The 17,505-nt window shown below is 39.2% G+C and overlaps 2 protein-coding genes across 3 annotated transcripts; both read right to left on the reverse strand.

The window, feature by feature from the left end:
* Positions 1 to 1,250: 1,250 nt before the first annotated feature.
* On the reverse strand, positions 1,251 to 11,653 carry sirt2 (sirtuin 2 (silent mating type information regulation 2, homolog) 2 (S. cerevisiae)). Of its 2 annotated transcripts, XM_022196649.2 has the most exons (16): positions 11,483 to 11,653; positions 11,287 to 11,333; positions 9,963 to 10,005; positions 9,327 to 9,437; positions 9,153 to 9,194; positions 8,917 to 9,023; positions 7,651 to 7,707; positions 7,493 to 7,561; positions 7,287 to 7,416; positions 7,144 to 7,203; positions 6,933 to 6,988; positions 6,743 to 6,819; positions 6,470 to 6,521; positions 6,276 to 6,343; positions 5,455 to 5,521; positions 1,251 to 2,754 (listed from the first exon to the last, which is right to left on the reverse strand). In XM_022196649.2, the coding sequence occupies exons 1-16, from the start codon at positions 11,487 to 11,489 to the stop codon at positions 2,614 to 2,616; spliced, it is 1,134 nt and encodes a 377-aa protein (XP_022052341.1). In that variant the 5' UTR covers positions 11,490 to 11,653; the 3' UTR covers positions 1,251 to 2,613. The 2 variants fall into 2 exon arrangements, with proteins under 2 accessions (XP_022052341.1, XP_022052340.1); XM_022196648.2 differs by lacking the exon at positions 11,483 to 11,653 and having other exon boundaries at positions 11,287 to 11,364.
* Positions 11,654 to 12,185: 532 nt separating this feature from the next.
* dmac2 (distal membrane arm assembly component 2) lies at positions 12,186 to 17,021 on the reverse strand. Its single transcript, XM_022196647.2, has 6 exons — positions 16,922 to 17,021; positions 15,040 to 15,233; positions 14,569 to 14,649; positions 13,350 to 13,489; positions 13,052 to 13,214; positions 12,186 to 12,955 (listed from the first exon to the last, which is right to left on the reverse strand). The coding sequence occupies exons 1-6, from the start codon at positions 16,937 to 16,939 to the stop codon at positions 12,781 to 12,783; spliced, it is 771 nt and encodes a 256-aa protein (XP_022052339.2). The 5' UTR covers positions 16,940 to 17,021; the 3' UTR covers positions 12,186 to 12,780.
* Positions 17,022 to 17,505: the final 484 nt, after the last annotated feature.

A 17,505-nucleotide genomic window follows, 5' to 3' on the forward strand; every position in this document is an offset into this window, starting at 1 on the left:
GACAACAGTGGCTCATATTATTCAGAAGTTCAAGACCCACGGGACAGTAGCCAACCTCCCTGGACGTGGCCGCAAGAGGAAAATTGATGACAAATTGAAGAGACGGATCGTTGGAATTGTATCCAAAGAGCCCAGAGCAACCTCCAAAGAAATTAAAGGTGAACTCCAAGGCCAAGGTACATCAGTGTCAGATCGCACCATTCGTCGTTGTTTGAGCCAAAGTGGACTTCATGGGAGACGACCAAGGAGGACACCACTGCTGAAAAAAACTCATAAAAAAGCCAGACTGGAATTTGCAAAAATGCATGTTGACAAGCCACAAAGCTTCTGGGAGAATGTCCTTTGGACAGATGAGACCAAACTGGAGCTTTTTGGTAAGGCACATCAACTCTATGTTCATAGACTCAAAAACCAAGCATACGAAGAAAAGAACACTGTCCCTACGGTGAAACATGGAGGAGGCTCAGTAATGTTTTGGGGCTGCTTTGCTGCATCTGGCACAGGGTGTCTTGAAAGTGTGCAAGGTACGATGAAATCTGAAGACTATCAAGGCATTCTGGAGAGAAATGTGCTGCCTAGTGTCAGAAAGCTTGGTCTCAGTCGCAGGTCATGGGTCTTCCAACAGGACAACCATCCAAAACACACAGCCAAAAACACCCAAGAATGGCTGAGAGAAAAGCGTTGGACTATTCTAAAGTGGCCTTCTATGAGCCCAGATCTGAATCCCATTGAACATATGTGGAAGGAGCTGAAACATGCCATTTGGAGAAGACACCCATCAAACCTGAGACAACTGGAGCTGTTTGCTCATGAGGAGTGGGCCAAAATACCTGTTGACAGCTGCAGAACGCTCACTGACAAATACAGAAATCGTTTAATTGCAGTGATTGCCTCAAAAGGTTGTGCAACAAAATATGAAGTTATGGGTACCATCATTTTTGTCCAGCCCTATTTCATTAGTTTGTTTTTTTAAATAATTATGTTAATCAACAATTCAAAAGTGATGGCTGTTTTTGATTATTTAATTTTCAATAAATTTTTATTTATTGTTACTTTTGTGAGTTTCAAGTGATTTCAGTGAGAATTGTGGGTTTTTCCTTCTTTAACTGAGGGGTACCAACAATTTTGTCCACGTGTGTACATCATTCTTGACTTAATGTGTTTTTTCTACATGATGCCATTAAAATATACGACCAGAGTTCAATCAGCTCCTTTGACACCGTTTAAAAAAAAAAGAAAAGAAAAGAATATTGTCAGTTTTACAAAGGTAAAATTTATTGCAGGATTTTGTTCTTGGCTTCCAGAACGTTGCACAGACGTTAATGTTATTGTTTCCAACCCAGTATTTATTAAATTCATATCGCAAAAATTCATGCTCTTCCAGCTATCCCAAGAAATTGTATATTCTTATGTTAAATTACGCCTTCATTTTAGCAACCCATGTTTCTGCAGAACTTCATCAATCTCCAAAGACTAACGAGGCAAAATAAACAAAGGACCGATTAAACTCTTGACGGAAGGAAAAGCAAAGTTAGTTTTTGCACATTGAGTACAGTTTTTTTGTTACTTGCTTTGTTTCATCTGAGTTTGAGAGAACTGTGTTAAAAGAAATGACAAAAAAAATCGAACAGGAGAAGAACATGAAAGACATTGTTAGTTAAAAATCAAGACATTTTAGAAGTTCAGAAGTAATTACGCTGTTTTTATATTTACAAATGAGTTTGCCCATCAGGAAGTGAATTTTGTGATAGGTAAAACATGACACTTTATCAGGTCAATCGAGTATTTCTTGAGGAGGAAGATGACAGACCAACAGCCTGGTTATCTCCTAAATTTAGAGGAAGTCTAAATTTAATTCACACACTCATTGAAATGAAGGGAGGTGCAGCACCTCAGTCCACATCACTTCATCAGAGCTGTCCAACTGACGTCATTTCAGCTTTCATGCCATGGAGCAAAGTCCTGACCCAAGGGCGGATGTTTTTTTCAATATTAACCCCCTTCCACACGTATGAAAATGTGTGTTGCTGAAATAAAGATTCATGAATAATTCGTTGTACTGCAGTAAAATCTGCCCATGCACAGAGGAAGAGATGTACACTACCAGCAAAAGTTTGGACACACCTTCTAATTCCATGCTTTTTATTTATTTGTATTATTTCCTACATTGTACATTAATACTAAGGATTAACATGTTTTTTGTTTACAACATAATTCCCTATGCGTTCTTTTATAGTTTTGATGTCTTCAGTATTAATCTACAATGTACAAAATAATTAAATAAAAACCACTGAATAAAAAGGAGCGTCCAGACTTCTGACTGGTAATGTACAGCTGAGACAGATGGGAGCTAATGCAAAAAAAAAGGGAACATAAATTAATGTAAGGAAAGTGCAAATGGCTGATATATACATTAGAGTGAAGCAGGAATATCAGACGTCTGACTTTTTCTCACAAGAATTAAATGTCAGCAGATGAACAGAGCGTGTCAGACACCCGCCAAAGCTTCACTTCCACACAGAAACCCGAGTATCACAGCCTCCTTTAACGGGCCAACTCCAAACTGTGGCATCACTACAGCTTTAATCAAGAAGGGCGCTTTTTTAAAATTAGTTACTCCTCAGCTTTGGGCTCTGGTGCCACCGATGCAGAGCTCGCCTTGGCTGCAGCTCCTTTACTTTCACTGTTCTTCTCCTTCTTGTCCTGACTGTCGATTCTGGCGTGCTCCTGCTTCACCAGCGCGTCCAGCTCCGCCTGCAGAGAAGCGGGGTAAAAAAAGGGGGTTTACCGAGACTAACGCATGGAGAGGTGAGGACGAACAAACAACAGAGAAAAACATCATGAGCTCTGTGCTTATCAAGGCATCCCCCTTCACCGGCGACCGGCGACCACAACTTCACACAGGAAAATAATGAGCTGTTGACATTTGAAAAGCGCTCCAATTTGCTTGTGTGGTACACTTACACCAACAGGACTTGATGACTGCAGGTGCCTTTTGTACTAAACAGATGGCTTTGTATTCACTTATATTAGCGTAGCACCAATGACTGATAACATGGCACTGATTATCTTCAAGTCCAATTAAACCACATTTACTCATCCTTTTTTAGTCAAATAATACCATTGTGTTTTTACAGTTGTTCTGGGTTACACTGTATCACATTATTAAAATGATATATTTTTAAAAAAAGGATGCGTCAGGGTCTGTGTTTGACAGAGGTTGGAAAGTACACAAACCTGTGCTGTGGTCTACACGTCACAGACAGACAGTGTGAGTTGTTAGTGTCATGTACTGAAGACTAAGGAGCTCTGAGGTGTGAAAACTGCAGCTATTTTTACATGCTCGTTCATGTGCTGCAGCTGAGCAGTTTATGAGCCTGCAGACTGATGTTAGTAGTACACTTGTGAACTCATAAATGTTTGGTTGTTAGTTCAACAAGCTGAGGTGTTTTCATGTTTTTAAGTTGCATAAAAAGACTTTAGCAGGAATGCTAATGTGGGCTAACGTTCAGCGCCTGTGGCTCTTGCGTAGTTCTTGTTGTCATCCTGTGAAAGTTGCGCGAGATTTAACTGGCTTTATCAAAATATTGAAGATGGAGATGGGATTAAATTAATACAAAACTACAAGGCACCATAGTGTAATTTGGAGGTCCAATTATTTACACTACTATTCAAAAGTTTGGGATCACTTAGAAATGTCTTTACTTTTGAAAGAAAATCTGTTTTTTTTTTTTAAATGAAGATAACACTAAATGAATCATAAATCCAGTCTAGACATTGTTAATGTGGTAAATGACAATTCTAGCTGGAAACGACTGATTTTTAATGGAATATCTCCATAGAGGTACAGAGGAACGTTTCCAGCAACCATCACTCCTGTGTTCTAATGCTACACTGTGTTAGCTAATGGTGTTGAAAGGCTCATTGATGATTAGAAAACCCTTGTGAAATTATGTTAGCACATGAATAAAAGTGTGAGAATTCATGGAAAACAGCAGCAGTAACCTGTTTGTTTAGTTGATTTTACAGATTCTGAACCAACAGTGGTGATCAAAGCTTTCTTTCTTTTCAAAATGCTGCAGTTCCTGTGATTTTCGCAGAATCGGAAGACCTCTTCAGTGTTGATTTTATGTCCAAAAAGTTTCTCTGTACTCCAGAAGTATTCCCTGCTCTCCTTGTCCAAAGACCCCACCGAGGACAAAACATTCTCCCAGAACATTTCCTATGAAGCTGTTCTTTTTTAAAGTTTTGCTTTGGCCTTTTTTGCCTTTATTAGATAGCGATAGTGCAGAGTTAAACAGGGAAGGAGGGAGAAGAGTGGGGGAAGACATGCAGCAAAGGGCTGTGAGTGGGAATCGTTCCCAAGCCGCTGCGTTGGGGACCAGCCTCTGTACACGGGTCGCCCGCTTAAGCTTTCTGGGTGCCCGACAAGAAGTTGTTAAAGGCCCTCAGGCCATTCATCCAAACCCTAACATGAAGGAACCCCAGCAGACTTATCTTCCGCTCATGTATCCCATAAAAACACCTCTTTTCATCTATCTCCCCCCTAAAGAACGGTCTAGTTATAGACCTCTATTAGCTATACTTGCTAAAGAGCGTTGCAAGGAGTTGGAGACTATTCTAACTTACATCAGGCAAAAGGCAGGCTAAGAAGTGGAAAGGTCACCAGTCCATCACAAAGATGTACACTAAAATACAGACAACCATGCATGCTCGTACTCTGACCTCAGTTCACCTCCATGTATGCATTTGCATTAAACTCTGCGTCAAATCATAATAAAATCTAAACATGTTGTTTCATTTCAGCTGGACTTTTGAAACAGAAATCTTTTTACAGGTGTCACTACTGTTCAGTGTAATCTAAAAGATGTTCTTTTAGAGCGTTCCATGAGAAGATCTACACCACCCTCATGTCTGTATGCTAAGTACTAAAACTGAGCCAGTGGGCATATGCTTCAGTTTCACTGTGGATGTGGTTAGTCACAGTGCTGACAGCTTATTTTGTTTATCATGCCATCTGTCACCATATAAAAAAGACCAAATGAACCTGATAACATGGTGAAAGACTTTTTTTTTTTCCCACATGCGGGGTTGACAAGATGGTTTTCAGTTTGTTCACTTTAAATATCCTTCTCATGCATGACATATACACCATGGCAAAGAGCAGAGGGAAATAATACTTGTGGCTTTATGGTGCAGTATCTGTTGTGGTATTCAGTCTGTGTTGTAGGACACTGTAAGAGCTCAGAGTCCCAAATTAAATAAGCTGAATACAATTAAATGAGGGAGAGGAAATGAAGGGTAATAACAGTACGGACTGCATTGTGGGCCAAGGCCATTAATCCTCTGAATCATGTGTGACTGATGTGTGGTAAATGCTCTGCGCTCAAACAACCGCACAAAAGCATAAACCTTAAATAAGCAGCACATTTCTGAAAGATGAGTGTGATTTACCTTCCATCCCAACAGGTCAGCTAGAGCCAAGCAGCCGTCGTCGCACGTACTGATGTGAGCTACATCTCTGGAGAGAAGAAAAACATCACGTCACATGTTTTTCTTCCTAGTAATTACGGACAACATCACTGCTACAAAAACATATGCGACACTGACACTCAACCTATTTGACTTGTTTCTTCATCAGTTCCTGCTATACATTTTGCTGCAGAAAGCCCATCAAAAATGGCACATATTTTGTACTTAATGCAGCTTTATGCATTTCAGGTTTTCAGTCCGTGTTTTGTTTATGACACATCTGTAAAGGTCACTGCTGCCGGTAGTGTTTATCAGAGGTTTAAAAGAAATTTGCATCATCAGGGTGACTGGGCAGCAGCAATGACTTTTCAAAGTGAAGGCAACTTCTGAGTGACAAGATGACAAACGATAAGATGAAGTGAGATACTGAGCAACGGCATTAAGCATAAATTTGTCACATCATCATTAGTTTGGTGAGAATACAGTAAAGCACAAAGCGCCTGTTAATTCCCTGGGGGCTTTGCAAAGTTCTCCATCTATCAAAATCCTCATTATGGACAAGGCTTTGGTACCCTCTAGTGGTGTGACAGTGAACTGCTTAATGTCTGTTTAAACTGGTACACAGAATACATGCAACCTGCAGTGTGAAAATGTTGCCTCCTTTTTCCACTAGTGAAGTTCTTTTTAATCTGAACATCTGAAACATTTCTTGACCCTCCCTAGGTGCTTCCATCATAAACTTTAGGGTAAAGCTAATACAATAAAACCCTTGGGGTGAAGGAGTAGCAGCATCTCAATATCACCTGTAAGCCTTGTCTGAGTCAAAGTCCATCCCTCCTCCAAAACCAAGCATCCCAAGTAGAGGATCAGCCTGCACACACACACACACACACACACACATATAATGCTGCCCAGAGAATTCAAGAAATGCATCTGTGATAGAAGAGAAAGTGAGGCGAAAGAAATAGAAATGATTGCTGGAACAGTGAAGACTCACCTGCCCTGTTTTCTCCATGTTTATGAGCAGTCTGGGGCAACCTTTTGAAACCCTAAATGACAAAGAAACCCAACACAAAGAAGATTTCTACCAGAGCAATCTGCAGTAGGTTCTAAAATATGGCTGAATGCAGTGTCTCCTCAGAGACACTTCGACACAGCCTGAATCTTTCATAATGCAGTCTCACTGGCTGTTAGATTACAGCACACCACCCGGTTATTACTGCAGCAGCGTCTCTGTTCAGACAGGAAGGGGAAACTTGATCTGCACTACCTGCCGACGAGGCTCGCAAACGGTTGGACCTGCAGAGATGTTCCCATGATGATGAGAAGATCACAGCGAGGAAAATCCTGACAGGTAAAAAAAAAAAAAAAAAGAGGTGAAATGTTGTTTTTGCAGTCGATTACATCACATCCCCTCCAAATATGGCCTTAAAGCTCACAAATTACCACCACATGCTCACCATCTTCATCGAAGTGAAGAATCGGACTGGCAGATTCTCTCCAAAGAAGACAATATCTGTGGGAAGAGAAACAAAGAAATCCAAAGAGAAATTATCTGGGAGTCATGTTCCTAAAGTTGAAAAGATAATCAATGCTGTGTGGAAAGGATAAAATGAGAAAAATACAAAACGCAAAACAACAGAGAGAGAGACCATGTAGAGATTCTCTGACCTGGTTTGACCAAACTGCTGCACTTGTCACATTTGGGAATGTCATCAGAAAAGATTTTTTCTGGAAGGCAGAGGAGAAAAGGTTAAAACTCCAAAAGGTTAAAATCAGAACAGTTTAATAACTTCAGTCCAAAGCAAAAAGACCTTTCATCCAGTCCAGGTTGTACTCCTTGCGGCAACAAAAGCTGACACAGTGTGACGTGTAGAACGTTCCGTGAGCTTCGATCAGATCCTCTCCTTCAAGCCCAGCTACTCGCTCCAAGGTGTCAATATTCTGAATGAAAACACACAGTTATATAAATACAGAAATGGTGATTGAATATACATGTAGAGCTGAGTGTTTTTCCTACCTGTGTGTAGCAGCGTCTAAGGACCCCCTTGTCCTTCAGCATCTTCATAAAGTAGTGACAGATTGTCGGCTAAACACCAATTAAAGAGAACACCAGTGAAGTAATTCATAGTTTTATGTATAACAAGATAATCAATCAGCAATTAACCTCCTTCATACCTTAAACTGTCCGGGGTAAAGCTCTTTGGCCAAGGCAAAGAATGGTTCTGGATGTTTCTGAAATTCAACATGGAAAAAAATATTGCATTAACTTAATACCTCAATTTTATAAAAAATAAATCGATAAAACAACTAGCAAGTGTAACCAAGAACCCCAAGCTATAGTTGTGTGATTGAAATATGAGCTCTGCTTTAACATGGGGCAGACATTATTAAAAACCAACTTGAAGGTTGCATCTTTCACCAAGTTTACGCTTGATATTCCTTGGAAATTATTGTTGAAGTAAATGCACGATTGTTTATGTTTTCTGAGACATAATGGCAGAAGACAAGAAAAAGTAGGCATTTTGAGCAGTGTCTTTATGCTTAATTAACTCACATTTCACAGTATGTGATCGTGGTGTATTATTGCATTTGTGCAGGATACACAAACTCCAACCTGTCAGAGAATCAAGTGCACATTTTTCCTGAGCTTGGAGGTGATTTATTCAAGTGAAGGGACTTCTCTGGTCCTATGTAGCCCTCATTTTACACAGGAGGATTATGTCCACGGGGATATGATGGCGTTGAGGACGGAATCTCAAAGCCAGGACAGTGGGAGACTAATAACTGGTTTGGTTCCTTCGGTGGACACAAACTGTGCACTTAAAGTCTTCTTCTGTGTTTGCAAACTTCTAAATTACTCAGTTCTCTTCAACCTCTCGGTATCTCTCTCTCATGTGGCCTCATAAAATGTAGTGTTGATAAATGTTAGACAGATATGACTGATTTTAGCTCTGTGACACCCAGTAGGCTCAGAATTCATAAGCTGCGATCCCTTAAATGTGCATGATGTGTATAATATACACTGTTTTTTAAATCTACAGTATCAAAACTGCTGTCAGAGTCCATATTTCTTATTGTTAAACTTGATCACCCCTTAGCCTAGCTCTCCCAAACGTGACCAAACTTTGTTTATGAGGGTATAAACCTGTCACAATAACAACAAATGCTATTGTAGCGCATACAAAAACATTAATGTATATATATTTTTAAATGTAGTTTCTGCTTAATTTTCCTACTCATTAATTCACTGATGTTGCCAACATGCAATCAGTTCTTTCAGTAACATTTGGGCCCTTTTAACAGAAAATTTAACAAGTCGTTTGTGTGAATATCCTGTCAAAAAAATCCATATTAAACATTCAAAACCTGCACAGGATTTTAAGTACCTTGTAAAAAAAAAGTGCCATCCTTCAAACAAGTGCAACACAATCTTTCACAAACCTTAAAGTAATCTATCTGGAAGATGGCCTCTGGGTAAGGCAGGTTGTATTTTTGCAGGTTTGCATACAGGCCAGTTCCAGGCGAGCGGAAATCTGGGATGCCAGCAGCTGTGGAAGGAAACGGAAACAGATAACACCAAAACTATTAACTGCAATATATAAACAATCATCCGTAAACAGTGTACAGCATAATACCTTCAAATGCTTATTCTGTGATATTAAAGCTGACATACTCACATGTGGATATTCCTGCTCCGACCATGCAGATGATGTTTTTACCTGTACGGATGCAGGGAAACTTGTGTCTCAATCAATAATAACATCATTGTGGTAACAGCATCGTGAGCAGTAGATCAATCCGCTGTGGTCAGCCATAATGGATGGGCTGAGTGGAGGCACGCAAAGACTCACATTTGCCGCTGTTTATGTATCGTGCCACTCCGTCCAGAGTCAGCTCATCCAGAACTTTCTCTGCTGAGCCCAGGCCCAAAGTGCTGGAGAAGAGGTTGCGCAGGAAATCCACTAAGAGGAACACAGAAGAATGAGATGATGGTAAAAATGCAGTGCAAGATCAATACTTTCACTCAAGTGTCTTCAGGAAATCAACACAGAATCGTCTAGGCAGGAGGCTTCGACAAAACGCAGCAGGCAACCTTTGTTTAAATACAATGACAAGTTTTTGTTCTTGCTTCAGGATAGCCATTACATTTGTAGAAAAGAAGGCAGACAGCATAGATTTACATTAGTACTGATTGTTCTTGTTACATGAATGTCAAAATTACAGGTGGCTTCCAACAGACAGGAAAGCACTGAAATCTTGAATTACGGTTTGGTTGAAAAGAAACACAGCAGTAAAGTGCAGGATTCCAGATTGGCTCTTAACACATCAATGAATATAAACAGACAAAAACAAGAAAAGAAGGATAAAAAAATCTAAAGAAATATTGAAATGTAATCAATAAAATCCAGTGCATTCATGTGCCGGATGTGGTGCTAATTAAACCACACTGGAGCTTGTTACAAAATGCCATATGTATAGTTGCGTACTCTCTCCTGAAGCCTCGTCCTCACTGCTGTCGTCGGATTGTTCCTGCAGAGGAAACAATACTGACATTTAGTGGTGAAATAAATTTAACAACGCTGCACTGCAAAGAAGCAGCATGAAGTAATAAAATACATTTACTCAAGTAGTGGACTTATGTACAGCTGTTACACAGTTAAGTATTTAAATTTTATGCTACTTGTACTTCACTGTAACTTAGGGGTAAATAAAGTCTACCTGACAGCTGTGTTTATTAGTTACTTTCAGTAGACTGTTTTAAAATCTATGTGAACATACTGAATGATATTGAATCCAATTAATTGTTATTAAATAATTTAAGTCAGCTGGCAGAATATGAAAAGACAAAATCAGCTCTAATTCAGTCAGCTGCAATATTTAAAGGTCTGACATTCTGCCCTCATAAGTCTTGCATGTCCCTAAAATGTGTATTTAAATTTTTCTACACAAAATACTGAAAAGATGGTTGGATGACTGTATAACTCCCGGTAAGTTTTAGTCCTTTTCCCAACAGACTGAACACAGAGAGCAGGAGAGAAGCAAAACAAGAAACAAACAGATGAAATGCTGAACTTCAGATGGCATCTAAACACAGTAACCCACAGTCCCCGTTTATGGGTTTCAAACTGTTCTGAAAGTTTTCACCATCTCTAAATGCTCCTCAGTGTTTCCACAGAGCTCTGATCTGACAGCATAACCTCAAAGCTAATGGTAACTTTAGCCACACAATGTGCCAATATTACGGATTTTACAACTGTTCTGGTCAAACTGCTCTCAAAAATGAATGCAGTCCTCTGGGTCTTCATTTCCTCTGATACTAGGAATGTACAAAGACTCTTGTGTTTATTGTTGCAGCCAACAGCAGAACATTTTATATGCTTTATTCATGGATGACACATTTTAGTGCTAGAGACTTGTGGAACAGCAGAAATAAATGGCTTGACATTTCAACATTTATTTGACACCTCACCATAAGGAACCTCTAAATATTGCTCACATAATTACATTCCCCTTTGGTTGGCTTTGCTATTAATATTCACATAGTTGTACTTAAGTATATCGTAAAATGAAAGACGTTTACTTGAAAGTAATGTTTTTAAATGGAGACAGCAACCTTTACTTGAGTAACAGATCAGAGTATTTCTTCCACCACTGCTATAACTTAACCCAGACAGACAGCTGTGGCAGACACTGACAGAAGAGCTCTTTGTTTTGATTTTGCAATGCTGGCAGCCGACTAACATAAAGCCACCTAGCTGCTAACATACATTAGCTGCAGTCTGTCAACTTTAACCGAACAGCTTTTCTTACCTCTGGTTCAGGCGTGACCTCCTCCTCTTCTTCTCTTTTAGGAAGTTCTACAAATTCAGACATAAACATGAAGTCAAACTTAACACACTTCTCTGTGTATGAAGCAGCTAGCGACAAAGCTAGCTCCAGCAGCGCAGCCACACACCGGCCCGATGTCAAACATTAGCGGAGTTTCCGGACCAGACATCCATCCTACCTGACATTTATCCGTCTGCTGAGACCCTTAAACCACAAGGCTCCGGGTGACAATCAAATTAAATCCCAAATTTTCAGAAGTTATGAGAGGTTTCCACTGAAAAGACAGAAGTCAGCTGAGCCGTCTTGTTGTTGTCCGACGAAAACACGGTCCGTGTTCATCGTGACCCATTAGTTCCTAGGCAGACTAAGTTACTTTGTGTTCTGGTAAATACCACCCCCTCCCCCAACCTAATATATACATCTTCCTTACTGTTAATGATCACAGGTAACGTGAAATAATCATATAATTTGTACACTGCTTTACAGTAGATGGTAAAACGGCAAACCCTTCATGAAAAGTAGGAGTAGCTTATATATAATATGATTTGTGCACATCAAACTACACTACCAAATTATTGTAACTATCTTTACATACAGAGTTTGCAGAGATTTCTTCAGCCTCCATTCATTCCTGTCTTCCAGTCTTATTGATGTCCTCACCAGGAAGACCTGTGGGTTTGACTACTGCTGCAGAACAAGGCTCATACTGGATTATGGGCTTTAGTTTCCTCACATAAGCCGCCACGGTGAAGATTAGAAATACATACAGCTAAACTGTGATGTGTGGCTACACGGTTTGTCATTGTCTATCAAATATGCAACACAATTTCACATACTTAAGGTTTAAAAAGTATTTGAAAAAGTAAAATGTATACAAAGTATCATGTTACTGAACAATAAGTTTTTTATTAAATACATTTACAATCATTTACATTTGAGCAACAAATAAAATCATTAAAGACAAAGTACAGTTTGCTTGAGACAAAATAAATTTTGTATACATTTAGATATACATCATAAATGTGTACACAATTACACATAAACTGATTCTGGGGTAAAGCAACATACATGATGGAGTATACCTCACATGAAACTGCCAAATAACCCAACAAATTTGAGGTAAGTTATGTTTGTTTTTCATGTTTTCAATGAACTGGATGTTGACATATTCAGTTAAACTGGGATTCATAACCATTTCATACTATAAATATGTATATATGTCACTTGAAAATTAAACCAAAAAAAAAAGCTCTCATTTGTCTGTGACCAGCCTAAACTGGACATGATATGGTTCTGCTAAAAAGACTTGATGGCTGAACAGCTGCACTGACCAGAGTTACGGCCTTTTCTCTTAGCTGTATCCATCTCTTTGCTTCACCACAGACAGCGGTTGTTGATGTATCACATGAACCGACAGCCGAACTCTATCAGAGGACTCTGTTTTTGTTCACACAGATTCTCGTCTCGCTCCAGGCTCTACCTCTGTCTTTGCATGTGCTCCTCCTCCTCCTCTCCTTGTGCGTCATTCAGACTGTAGTCGTAGCCAGTAGCTGTGATCTGGCACTGTGGTAACATCTCTTCCAGCAGGATGATGACCAGCCCAGGACTCAAAATGCCAGGGAGGGATGACACGTCTAGACGCTTCAGTCCCCTTCAGCAGAAACAACAAAAACAAAAGGAGGAACATGAAAACAGAAGATCGGTAATGTTATAACTAGGCTATGTTGTGTGAGTTTGGGATAATTACTTGAGATTCCTGAGTGCAGCGAGGCCGCCTGTGGTGATGCGTGGACAGTGAGAGATGTCTAGGTCCTCCAGAGAGTCCTGGAACACATGGAGCCTGGCAAGGAGCCAGTCGTCCACTTCAGGACAGCCTCGTAATTTCAGAGTCCGCAAAGATCGTTGGCCCTCTGAGGAGAGACGAATCAGATCAAGAACTGGACGTACATGCTGAATATCAGTGCAATGAATTCACAGTAGATGTGCTTAAACGGGAAAAGCATGAATCTAAAAAAAACAAGAAAGGCTGAGTTGGAATTCAGTACCCAGGTTACACAGTCCTCTGTAGTTGATGACAGTGTAGCTCATGTCGACCTCCTCCAGAAGTGTGTCTTTGTGATTCAGAAAGTCCCAACTGAACTTTCCCTTTTGGTCTGCATAGAACCATTCAGACTGGCCAGCAAACCTAAGGATGGAACGCAGATCATGGAAGAACTGGGGCTCAAGATCCTAACATAAACACAGCTCATGACTCCAAGAAAAAAGCTGACAGTAAACAGAAACTTTATGAATGTAGTCAGTGCAGTTGAACTTATTTCAAGACATCAAAAACTAATTTGGAAAGAGTCATTGCGTAGCTTGGATTGTAGAATTATTCTATATCAGACGAGACCGAAAAGTTGCAAAGAAGAAAACAACACAATATGCATGAAAAACTAAAGCTGGAACAAGTAATCGATCAGTTGTCAACTATTAAGTTCATCATGATATTTGATTAATCAGTTTTAGTGAGTTTTTTTAAGGGGAAAAAAATTATTTAAATCCAGTATCTTTAATTGAATTTTTTCAGATTTTTTTTTTTTACTACTCTATGCTTGTAAACTGAATGTTTTTGGATTTTTGTACTTTTCTCAGTTTCATAGCACTGAAAATGTGATCTCTTTGCATTTAGAACTGTTGTTCCAGCAAAAAATGACCTTTTAAAGGGGAATTTTGTTTTTTTTCAACCTGGAGTCTGTTTTCATATGTCATTTCATATATGTGAGTGATGGAGAAATGAATTTTCGACATAGCTCCAGTATTTAGCCAGGCAGGCAGCTTAGCAGCTCAGCTCAGCTCGCGCCAAAACAACCGGTGTTTTGGCGCGAGCTATCGCGCGATTTCGGAACAAGATTTTCATCACTCACATGTATGAAATGACATATGAAAACAGACCCCAGGTTGAAAAAAAACAAAGTTCCCCGAAGTTCCCCTTTAAGATATCAAAATGTGCTCTGGGAACCTGTATTAAAAGTTTTCACAATTGTTGCACTTGATCACAGTAAACTTGCGTAAAATTACTTCATACAAGAGTCAGAATTTTAAGGGCATAATTGAACGGTTCAAAGAGTAGTAGCTGGATATAATGATGTATTTTCGGACTAAATCTGAAGGCTGACATGAACAGTAATAAAAAAAATGTAAAAAGGAGAAAAGAAAAATCCAGTCGTCTTTCTGTATATCAACAGTGTAACCACAAACATTGCAGAGGCACAAGCCACTTACCTAAATCCTCCTTTTAGACTCAAGATAAAATATGCTGATGCTAAATCCAGCCCATAAAACCTCTGAGTATAGCCATAGTAACTGTGAAAGAGATTAGAGAAAAGTCAGTAATGACAAAATATATCGAAGTAACTCAACAAATTTGATCTGAAATGACCTCAAAGGTCTCTGTAATGGCCGTTATTTCATAGTGGCAAAAGACATGCACGCATATGAGAGTAAATTTAATTATTAGAAATCAGCTCTTAAAATAAAAAACAGATTTTTTTTTTTTTTGCAGTAAGCTCAGTGGAGGCTTTGTTTTAGTGCATTGACTTTATAATAGAGCTTACATGTAGAGAAAAGTATAAATCGGTCAGGCACAATAGCTTTTAATCTGTGTTATCAATCACACCGGCAGCTTTTCATTTCTGTTCGTTAGCAGCAGTATGGATGCATCTCTCCGTTTAAAAGTGCCAACATGTGTCTTACGCGTTCTTCTTCTGAAGCTGGTTCCTCATCAGCTGAGACCTCCAGCTCAGGAGCATCTCTACATCATAGAAACGCTGGGTGAGGAAGAGGAGGAGCCTCGTGTGCAGAGGAGGAGGAGACGCTGAGCTGGAGCTCCAGCGTTGCCTGGCAACATGGAGGAGGAGAGCCGACCGCTGGCAACATCTGTGCAGAGACTGTACACAGAGAAGGAGGAGATGGGATTACATGGAGGAAATGAACAGTGACTGCTGTCCTCCAGTAGAGATGCAAGATGATTCAGTTTCTTCAACTATTAAACTATTTTAATAATCGATTAATCGGCTTAAGCAGTATTTTTTAAGAAGTTCTCTGATTCCAGCTTCTTAAATTTCAGTACTGTCTGATTTCTTAGCTCCTCTGTGACAGTAAACTGAATACCTTTGGGTTGCAGACAACACAAGACATTTGGGCACATCTTCTTGAGCTTTTGAACACATTAATATTGCTCACCATGTTCTGACATTTTGTAGTGCATGCTACTGTTCAAAAGTTTGGGGTCACCCAGATAATTTCATTTTTTCCACTAAAACTCACTTTTATTCATGTGCTAACATAATACACAAGGGTTTTCTCATCATCAGTTAGCATTTCAACACCATTAGCTAACACAATGTAGCATTAGAACACAGGAGTGATGGTTGCTGTAAATGTTCCTCTGTACCCCTATGGAGATATTCCATTAAAAATCAGTTGTTTCCAGCTAGAATAGTCATTTACCACATTAACAATGTCTGGACTGTACTTCTGATTCACATAATGTTATCTTCACTGAAAAAAAAATGCTTTTCCGTCAAACATAAGGACAATTCTTCAAGACCTCAAACTTTTGAATGGTAGTGTACATATACAAGAAATTAACCCACATCAGTACATGTGGCAAAACCTATTAATCCATACACCTCAGTAGTATTTCACCTGTTTCACATTTCTGTACCTGTCCATATCCTCTCAATATATATTTTTCCAAAACGTGTCGTCCACAGATACAAATATGAAGGAAACAATGAAATTACTATTGTTGATTACTGACATGTATTGCTTACAGTATTAGTGTATGAACTCTTGAATTGAAATGAAACACAATTCAACTTAAGCAGTCATCACAAGAGCAACATAACACAAACATACATAGATAAAACATGCACAGTCCGACTGGGGTCTGGCTGGGGTCCACATATACCCCAAATGTTTTTTGTATATATACACCACAAAGCTGGTTGCAATCAAATAAATTTTGGTGTCTGTGATGGCAACTACGTGGGTGATAACTACCTAAAGGGACTGAAAAATCCAACTTGCAAATAAAAAAATATAACACTTATGGACCCCAGGTGTACTGATGATGAGGGTTAAATGAGTATATTTTAATTTAACAAGTGCTTGTCAATCAATAAAGAAAATTGTCAATAGACTAACTAAATAGTGACCTTTCAGGTAAGTCTAAGTGGAAAGCAAGAGGAAAAAAAGGACATGCCAATTAAACCATTTGTACTTTGATACCAGCTGCATTTTTTCCCTGTCCAATATCTCACACAGAGTAAGGACTGTGAATAAAAATATACATACATCTGAAATGTATGTATGATTGATAGATAGATAGATAGATAGATAGATAGATAGATAGATAGATAGATAGATAGAACTGGCTACGTTACATCCATCATGCTTAGCAGCTGTACTTCAGCTCTCCAACAAACCACTAAAACAGCAAGAGAAGCTTTCCTCTATCAACTAACTGTGAACGCGGCTTTCTAAGAGACTTAACAGGCATTTAAAAAGACAAACAATGTTTTCATTATTCTCCCCGGTGTAGTAAACAGTAGATATTTGAAGGGTAACTCACCGTCAAGGGGGCTGACATGATAAATTCGTCGAACGGAAAGTCGCGTGGGACAAACTTCCCGCTTCCGCATCTCCTTAAAGTCAGTTAGTTGTATTTCTCCATGTCCACCATGAGGTGTCGCTCAAAGCTCATCTCTGACCATTAAGGACGAGTTGAGACACAAAGCAGTTCGTTACAGATATGTAGATAAGGGAAGTCGATGGTGGAAAGTAACTAAGTGCTTTCCCAAGTAGTATTTCCTCAAATATTTTCCGATAACTCCAATTTTGAGAGACAAAGTAATTTACTTGAGTATTTCCATTTTATGTTGCTGTATACCTTCACTCCACTTTGCTTCAGAAGGAATTATTGTACAACAACCTTTTAAAATACAACACATTGTTAATTAAATCAGTGGTTTCCAGTCTTTTTGGCTTTCTCACAAACAGTGGTGCAGGCTTACATTTCAGATGCCCATCAGTTGTTAATAGCTCCATTAAAGTGGTTGATGTTATGTCAGAATTGGGGGCAGTTCAACTACAATTTGTTGGCTTTCTGATCGACTTGTTTATCAGCACAGTTCACAGGTTCTTAATAGAGTTTAA

Source organism: Acanthochromis polyacanthus, chromosome 13 (assembly GCF_021347895.1).
Source record: "Acanthochromis polyacanthus isolate Apoly-LR-REF ecotype Palm Island chromosome 13, KAUST_Apoly_ChrSc, whole genome shotgun sequence".
Taxonomy (NCBI): Eukaryota; Metazoa; Chordata; class Actinopteri; family Pomacentridae; genus Acanthochromis; species Acanthochromis polyacanthus.